The sequence below is a fragment of the Physella acuta genome, unplaced genomic scaffold (genome assembly GCF_028476545.2).
Source record: "Physella acuta isolate Inbredline_101_S28 unplaced genomic scaffold, ASM2847654v3 ptg000155l, whole genome shotgun sequence".
In the NCBI taxonomy this organism is placed as follows: Eukaryota; Metazoa; Mollusca; class Gastropoda; family Physidae; genus Physella; species Physella acuta.
The window spans coordinates 537285-547217 of NW_026731674.1; the positions used below are offsets into that span (position 1 = coordinate 537285).

General features: G+C 32.8%; 1 protein-coding gene across 6 annotated transcripts in view; it reads right to left on the minus strand.

Annotated features, from left to right (window-relative positions):
• The window catches only part of LOC131935696 (chromatin-remodeling ATPase INO80), a 94889-nt gene extending 90623 nt beyond the window's left edge, over window positions 1-4266 (minus strand). For 2 of the 6 annotated variants that reach the window (XM_059292233.1, XM_059292231.1), the window contains exon 1: window positions 4017-4229. Coding sequence is in view for 2 of the 6 variants with exons in the window: in XM_059292230.1 (XP_059148213.1) it covers window positions 871-912 (42 nt within the window). In the remaining 4 variants the exon portion in view is untranslated. The other 4 variants (XM_059292230.1, XM_059292228.1, XM_059292232.1 and 1 more) reach the window with 3 other exon arrangements.
• Window positions 4267-9933: the final 5667 nt, after the last annotated feature.

Consider the following 9933-nt stretch of genomic DNA (forward strand, 5'->3'; position numbering starts at 1 on the left):
TTATATTGGTGTTTAATACAAATTCATGTGACGTCATTTGATTAAATCACTAATTAAAGGGAAAAAAAACAAACATGACAATATGAAATGAAAATAGCAAACAAACAATAACAATTAACTCTAACTAATATTTAAATAAACATATGTAGTTAGGCCTATAGCTCTATAAAAATAGGAACTTTCTTAATGTATAAAAATTGCATCTCATAATAATAATTCTTGAACTGATGTTTATTATTGTCAGTCAATTAAAATTTTAAATTGTTCAAAGGCCAGAATTTTAAAAAAAACGCATGCTTTGTATTTTAAAACAAGACAATCGTATTTAATAGCAAACATCAATACATTTCCATACGGTAATTATCGTTTTGGGTACGTAAAATTGACCGCGGCTATTAATGTACAAAAACGTTAACTCATTGTCAATGCTTTAATAGAAGTCTATTGTGATAAGTTTGTGTCAAATATTATAATAAATGAATAATAAACCTAAATCAATGGCTAAATATATCAAAATAGGCCAGAAATTAACAGCAGTGTTTGCGAGCAAGATTTGCTATATAAACAGCAGCCATTTGTAAAATAGAGTGGCTTCCCTCTGAATCTCGCGCTATAAGATTATTAAAATAAAACTTTAACAAGATGGCTGCTATAGTAAATGAGCATGGTTGCATCTGTTGGAAACATCGCTAGTCTTCATTTATTACTGAAAAGTTGTAATTCAATTGTTTGAAAACAGATACATAAATGAAACAAGAAAACATTTTTGTATTTTAAAAAACATAAATCCTCCTCAAAATGTGAAATAATTATTCAAATTTAAGGAGTCACCTGTTTTTCACATTACAAGTCGCGGGCGATTTTACGTACCTGAAACGATAGTGTCGAAACTGTCGATAGATTACCTTCCATACAAATAGAAATTAAACAAGAAATTAAACCCATTTTTGTATTATTCAAAACATAAAATAAATCCTCCTCAAAATGTGAAATAATTACTAAAAAATTAGGGGGCCTGTTAAAATTTAAGGAGTCACCTGTTTTTCACATTACTAGAGTCTAGTTGCGATTTTACGTACTAGATCTAGATCTAGAATAGGGTAATCCCTTAGTTTAGCGTCGGAAATTATCGGGTAATGTTTGTTGAGTTTCGGTAAATAGAGTTACGGTAAACTATCGTTTATTTGACCATTAAAATATAAATAAATTGAAAGTCGATTGTAGTAAATTAATGTTTTAATTTTTTTTTAAGTTTAATCGAAAAAAGGAAACAAGAATAAATATAGATCTAATAGAAGTTTTAAATTAGTTGATCTAAAAAAAAACATATATTAATATAAATATAAATAATGAAGTCAAATGTAATAATTTAATGTTTTTGGCTTGCAGCGGATTTGCGACCATTAATTAATTAGATCTAGATCTAGCTAGATATCTAGCTGCTAGGCCAAGTTAAAAAAAATCTAGATTACGAAAATAGTAAAAATAATTACAAAATGTAAAAATGATTACAAAAATAAATCTATCCAAATTTTAAATATTCTGTATAAAAATAAAAGATGACGCCAAATAAAGTATGGTTTACAGTACTTCCGGTGAATTCCGGAAGTGTGTGACAGACTTTGACATTGTTTTACTGTTTTTTACTGCTATGGCAGGAAACAGATTGGTACCGCAAAATGCATATTCGGTCTTCGCCGTTCATAAACTTTCTAACTAGACATCGTTCGGGGATTTTGTTTATACTGATAAATAGAGCAAGGTTTTTACAAGCTTCGTTAGCAACATTTTTGTGGAATTCGTTTTTTATGACATTTTGTGTCGCGGCGAAGGATGCGAAGTATGCAAATCTAGACGGAATGGATCTACTTGGAAAGTACGTGTACTGCACTAATGAGGTAAGAAATAATATTTTGTAAAAATAACTATTATTTTTTTATGGATTTTTCATTAGAAATGATTGCTGTAAATTATGAAAGTAAAAAAAAGTATATTTGAATGCGTTTTTTTACTTTAATTTGAACAAAATGACTGCCGAAAATTACGACACATCGGCGTCGCTGAAAGCGGGAATTTCAGTTAATTTTTTACGGATATAAAATTGTATTTTTTTTACTCCGAAGCATGTATTTAAATAACAGTTAAGTTAAATCTATTTAATTCTGTAAAATATAATTATTATTTTGCCGTAGATACTTTTTTTTTATATTTTTAATGATTTTCTGTCGTGGAAAATCGGTATTCGCACCATGCACGCACACGTAGTAAAACTAGACTTATCTTTAAAACACGAGAATCTTGAGTACACTGCGAATAACAAAGTTTTTAAATTTTAGTTTACTTTTGACTTTAAGCCATTTGTTTTAAATCGAAATTAATTGATAATGTAATTATTTCAAAGTAAAAATTTTCCGTCGCAAATTGGGTTCTAACCTTCGCCACTGAACCAGCCTAGGCACGACATTCGCGCGAGTCTGTTTCTTCGCAATAGTCTGTATAGTGTCGAGGGCTAATTCTAAAAAGAATCGAGTCCTTACTAATCTAATGTTTATTAAAATTAGGTACAATTGTTGGAACGCATGAGAAATAACAAATTAATATTTCTTTAAATCTATAGCCAAAAGAAAGTAGAACTTTATAACTCTGTAAATTATGAATCGAGTGACGGCTGTCGTGAAAACGGGAGCCATTTTACTCTTTTTTTTAGGGTGACCTACTTTTATTATATAATTTTAAAATTCATCGATTTGATAAGCAGCTGAGTAGCTGACTACGCATGCGATATGGCTGGCACGTTTTGGGATAGGGATCGAGTACACCATAGAATTTTTTTTTCTTAGAACTAAGCGTATTTTTTTTTTTAAATCAAAAGATACTTACATATCAGTTGTTGATTTCAATTTCATTATAGATCTAATCACTAACTTCAGTTTTTAAAAGTGATTTTGCTTCTAGAACTAGCGTATTTTCAAAATTACGTAGATTCTAAATCTAGATCTATTCACTTACTATTTGACAACCGTGTCAGTAAAATGAGGTCACCGCTTCCAGATTCTTAGGTTTTAATTATGTTTGTCATTTTGATCTATTATAAGTAGCATTAAAACAACTGCATCTATTATCAACATTGTTTTTATATGCCAGTTCTAATTATACATTCTGTTCATTACCAATTCTAATGAAATCGTATCAGGCCCTAACACCCTGTTCACCTACACTGACACTACACTTGAATGACGCCACAGACAGTCGTAACTTTAAATTAATGTTCAAAGTACTAAACAATTATAATTAGCCATGTAAATGCTGCAACTATATTAAAAATTGGCATATAGACATATTTTATTAATTATGTTTTTTATATAGACCTTCTATATTTAACTCTGTTATTTTTTTCTTCCCCAGAGTGTTTCTAAAAGCCAGAATTTTAAAGGGGAGGGCGGTCGTTTTTTTCTCTCAAGAATAATTATAGAAATAAGCTATAAACTGGTATATTTTGTAAAGTTTGACATAATTACAAATAAATGTATGCCTAAGTGACATTTCTGTGTAATTATATCGTTAATTTTGTGAATTTCGTGGATTTTTGGACCTCACTACATTTAGATGTAAAAAAAAATCTCAGTTGAGTGAGTGTGGTTAATCTACATTTTGAACGTGATGTAAATGTCTAGTGCTATTAATTTTTATATTTTTGAATTCCTCGATTGTTAAGCAACAAAATTGATATATAATATGTCAATATTTGTTACTTTGAAAATTGGCGAAAATCGACCCTAAAAGTAGATGCTTGAGGGTTGAATCTGTTTCCTGCCCTATACGATTCCGGAATAATAACCGACGCTAAACTAAGGGATTACCTAGAATAGATCTAATTCTAATCTACCTAAAAACGATAGATGCTAAGATCTAGATTCTCTAGATTAGTTACTTTAGTAAGTAGATGTCAGATGATGATGAATCAAATTATTATAAATTAAATTAACTAGATTCTAGCCTAATATACTATTACTTACTAATAATTGAAGCGATTTCGATTAAGTCTCATTCAGTAACTTAGATCTAGAATCTAAATCAGTCAAATCTAGTTACTAGACTAGCAATGTCTAATCTATTAGTATCTAGTCTAGAATCTAGATCTACCGGAGTCTATACTTAACTATTAGATCTAATCTAACTAGTGCTCTGCTAGTTGAGTATTTGAGTATTTGAGTTTAGATAGATCTAGATGCCCAGATCTAGAAATAAACAGAAAGTACCGTAATACTCCGCAACTATTCTACTTTGATTAGGACTAGATCTAGATTAGACAGAGGCGTAGCGACACCTCCCGGCGCCCGTGGCGAACTTTCAATTTGGCGCCCCCCCCCCCATACGTATATATATATATATATATATATATATATATATATATATATATATATATATATATGTGTGTGTGTGTGTGTGTGTGTGTGTGTCAGAGGCGTATCCAGGTTTTCGTTGTAGGGGGAGCGAAATGAGCAAAAAAAAGGCGCCGAATATTGAACACGTTCTATATACGTGTATTATATATATATATATATATATATATATATATATATATATATATATATATATATATATATATATAATTACTAGATGTATGTCATTACTTCGCTATGATGTAAAATAAATTGTTAGAAGCACTTGTAGAAGTAAGAAAAAACACACAATGTAGGCCGACAAAACAAAAAAATGTATTAATCTAAACAAATATATATATATATATATATATATATATATATATATATATATATATATATATATATATATATACAACCAAAAACAATAAAGGCAACACAATCTGTTTTGTAATTCTTGTAAAAAAAATTTTTACATAATAATTCCTCGGACATTAATTAAGACAAGCGAAATAGGGGAAATAATCACGCTCTTAATATAAATATGTATATATCTACATATGTAATTAAAAATTTCAAAACAAATCAATTATTACTTAAGAATGTCATAAAGTTGTTTAACAATATTCGTGTTTACAAAAGATTTTGGTCTACAATCAGAATTAAATATATTGTTATCATAAAGTAAGCTAAAGTATTACAGCATAATGAAAGTTTTTTAAATCAGAGTTGGTATAAAAACACGCTTTAAATAAAATAGAAAAGCATTCGGAATAATAGCATACATTTAACCAAATTATCGGTTTTAGTTCAGATCACACATCTTTTCATTAACTACTGCTTTTGTGTTCTTAAAAGATCATTTTTTAACATAGTGATCAGGTATGGGCTCGATCACTGTATTGATCACACACCTTTTTACTGGTATTTGCAAAAACAATATTCACAGAGTTTTACCTGTTCCAAAAGCTATGATTCTGGCGGCACGGTACTTTGGTACATCGTTACGCGTTTTTCCGAACAGATCAGTTCGGGTTGGGTTAGGTCAATTATCCAATCCAGTGTACACCTAGGTGTGACATTAATGTCGCTCTACACAATTGTGGTGGTGAGGTGTGTGTGTGGGGGGGGGGGGGGAGTGAAAGATAACCAACTCAGAGTGAACATAGCGTCAGAGTTTTTAGATGACTGTTCTAAACATACATATTCAATTACACATATATACTGATTCAGAAATAGATTTAAAACAGTAGCAGTGGTATTGTGACAAAACTTTTTTTTACAGAGAATCCATGGGGGGGGGGGGTTGTAACTGTTTCATATAATTTGTAATCGTAATCACTACGCCCAAACTGTCATAATACTACTACTTCATCGTGATGACGTTGTTGACCTTGTCAAAATTTCCCCACCACTCACTACGCAGTTTGCCCATAAGTAAATTTAAATAGAGGTGCCACATCAGTTGTATTTGTGTCTGTATTGTAATTTTTTTAAAATTAATTACACGATTAAAACTGTATATATAAAGTAATTATGTGTGAAGATTTATGTATAATATTTTCTAGATCAATTATTCTTAAGCAAATACATTATACAGTTGCCTTAAACTTAACACCCCTCTTGCCAAGTGGTACTACCCGTAGAGGTTTTTTTTTAATTGCTATGCATCGTAATGGTTATTTTTAGAATGACAAACTTGATACAGCTGTTAATACGTGTTGTAAACGTAGACGCTACTAGACTAGTACAATTCTGCTTAATTGCTGCATGAAAAGAATTATTGTGATTTACATAGATGTGCCGACTAAAAATAATTTGTTTAAAATCATTGTTTAAAACTTAGAGTTTAAAAAGTTTCCAAAAAGGCGCCACTTTGCTGAAAATGGCCAGAGGGGGAGCGGCCGCTCACCCTGCTCTCCCCCTGCGTACGCTACTGGTGTGTGTGTGTGTGTGTGTGTGTGTGTGTGTGTGTGTGTGTGTGTGTGTGTGTGTGTGTGTGTAGTAATGTAAGAAAAAATATGCCTAATCTGAGTTTAGCAATCGCTAATAAAGTAATTTGTTTAGATCAGCCTTTTATGTTCTATCTTTGTAACATTTTCTTTTGTGATATGGTACATATTTGGATTATAAGTTTGTTAGAATAAGGTCATACAAGTGGCATACAAGATCAAGTTATCAGAAACATTAATTGTACGCATTGGAATACGACTTGCGGGTATTTCGTTGAGTGGTTGATTGTATAACGAAACAAGCTAGAGGAAACAAACTGGAATCCAACGGATGTTAACAGTTCGAAGTCTTGGATTTCGCAGATGTGCTCTGCCTTCTCGTACACAGTCAACAACAAATGCAAACTAATTGTACTGGTTAAAGAAGTAGTAATAACCAGTTTAATGACAGTGGCACCGCCCATGACGTTCTGATTAGAATCAGTATTGATAAAACGCGTTTTAATATTCTAAGCCAAGGTGGAATTAAAATTAATTGTCAAAAAATTTCAATTAGGATCTATAGCTAAATGTGAAGTCTCTTTTACTAGAGAGCTATGTTATAGACAGTGGAGAATGAAATAAGAGCATGGCAAAAATGGTGGTTAGGGTACTATATCAGAAAGACAGTAAATAACATCACTAAGCAGGTGCTGGTGTAAAGTCCACGGGGAGAGATGAAGAGAAGGAGACAAAAAAGTCCGGAAGGAAATCAATTGAAAAAGAGATGGAGCGGGCTGGATTATTAGGGTTCTATCTTCATAAAAATTAAGCGAGTTGACGAAGTGTTGCCTACGCCTATGCTCCTTAGGAAACCGAAACAAATAAAAACAAGAAATCAAAAGAGTTAGAGCAGCGGTTCCTAACATGGGTTCGATCGAACCAAAGAGGTTCTGTAAGTCAGTATCAGGGCTTCGGTGGAGGTCAAGGCACACACCCGACTCATTTGATTCACGATCAGATTTTGTCAATGTGGACGATCAATCTATTGAGAAGGGTTCGGTAAAGGCGCTTATGAAACTACTAGGGTTCGGTACCTCCAAAAATGTTAAGAACCCTTGCTTTAGAGTGTAGTTTGTAGAAGGTGCAAGCTTATTTGGTCTACTTTTGGTCGTGCCTTTAGAACAATTTCGATAATAGAGTATTACAGTTTGAAATTATCAGTTAGGTTGAATGCCTTAACTATATAAAAATTGCAGTATCAGGACTTGTTATGAAACACGCAATAAAAAATGATCTATTCGGTACAATATACTTATGTTTTTAGCTCTTAAAATTTTGGCAAGAGTATCGTCTTCCGCCCACTCGCTCCAACCGTATGCTATTTTACTGATCGGATAGTGATTCAAGAATCCGTGGTATTTATTTATCTTTAATACAGTGATTCAGGCAAGATGTAATGCAATCAAGTGAAAGTATCTGATCTCTCACGTTGAATTCGAGATAATCGTAAGAATCTTCCAAAGAACTAGTCGCGTCAGTTCTTAAAAATTTCATAAAAAACGTTTTAATAACAAGCTTTTATGTACTAATGCACTAAAAAGTAGAAAATAAATTATGCACTACAATTTAAATAACTATATAGAGAAGCGTGGGTCACTTTAGTATCTATCGGATGCCTCTACTAATGTTTAGGAAGAGACACGCGCTTTTCTTTATAGTTATTTAAATTGTAGTGTATAATTTATTTTCTACTTTTTAGTGCATTATTACACAAAAGCTTGTTATGAAACGTTTTTATAAAAAGAAAATTCAGTACTTTAATTTTTTACTTTATACAGAGTATAGAGGAAGTATTGTAATCGTGCACAAAAATCACATGAAATATTGACAGCTTTTCAAAAGCATATAACTTGAGTACTATTTCAGAAAGATAAATGAAATTTCACATGTAAGTAAAAGATCTAATTCTCCGCCTTCTTTCTTATTTTGAGTAATTTCCGTTGCCTGGAAGTAGTAATTTACGCTATTTCCGTCTTCTCAAAAAACTAATACGAATTTATAAAGTACTAATAATATTCCGCACCATTATACAGATATTGTTTTTCATTCACTTAGTGCGGAATTTTTTTTTCTACGAGATTCTATTCTATTTTAAAAAGTTGAAGTAATTAAAAATGGATTAAAAGTTGCCATCCCCCGTAGTGTTATATAAGAATTTTCGAGAAAGTCTAGGGGATATCACTCCCGCTTTTTAAAAACTTTACAATAGAGTTGTATGACTAAAAACCATTGCGCACCTAATGAACATGATGACGCGTGTCTAATAGTGCGGAATAGTTTGACGAGACAGCCTACAAATTTGGACAACATTTTAATTAATTCATAAAAAATTATTTAGGCATCCAATTAAGTCAACTTTAACGTCATGTTGCATTGTCTTTGTCTTGACCCACGTACCAACTATGAAACTAATCTATCTGTTAGAAATGCCCGAATTTTCGCTCGGGCGTTTCGATCTAGACAGACTGACGACAGAGGAAGCAAGTTAAATAAAAGCTTGTAAAAAAATTAATAAAAATTAATAAAAAACGTTTTAATAACAAGCTTTTATGTAATAATGCACTAGAAAGTAGAAAATAAATTATACACTACTATATTTAAATAATTATATTTCTTTTCTTAAAATTCCGCAAGGGAGGCGTCCCTATATACGTTGTATAAAAAATAAAAGTCGAATGCGGTTTCAGACCGTTCATCCGAGTGCCGTGAAACTTTGGGGAGTATATTAGAATACTCCCGAGAAGATTTCTGCGGGGAAGAAAATTCAATTTCGCAAGGGCGTCCCCCGACAGGGTGCGATTTGGCGCCCCGGTCTTTCCAGTGAGCGCTGTGGCGCCTACATTAGTTTTAAACAGCGCGATAGACTATGGATAAGATGAGGCGTTATAGTTAATCACTAAATTGAGCCCGGCGCGTTCACCGGCGCCCCGGCAGTGTGCAATTTGGCACCCCAGTCTATCCCGTAGGCACTATGGCGCCTACGTTCGTTTGTAACAGTGCAATATACTATGGATGAAATGGTGCGTTATAGTCGTTCACTACATTGAATCAAGCGCGTCCGCCGGCGCCCCGGCTTGGTGCTATTTGGCTCCCTTGCTTATCCCGTGAGCACCATGGCGCCTATGTTAACTTTAAGCTCCCGAAAGCACTCCTCTACGTCCCTGACACCTGGTAGGTCACTGAATTGTGTTCTACCATACTATTACTGAGAGTTATTAACGTACACTAAATTCTTTCATACACCACTCCCCGTGGTGGACGATAGTGTAGGTAAACTCTCGCCTTGACAAGTATGAACCTAGAAATATAGCACAGTTTTAGCAAACAAGGTCAGACGAATAAAGGATTGGAAACGTATTGCTGAATTATATTAATATATTTCGTCAGACTATCTTCGAAAACCCTCGGAAACGCGCGGGGCCGGGCACCCTAGTGTATTATAAAAAATGACGACTCGATATTAATTGTGCACTTGACCAATGTCCGAAGCATTTATAATAGACAGCATTTTTTTTCAGTTACGGACCATTTAGCCACTTTGCGAAGTGGTCAGGTTG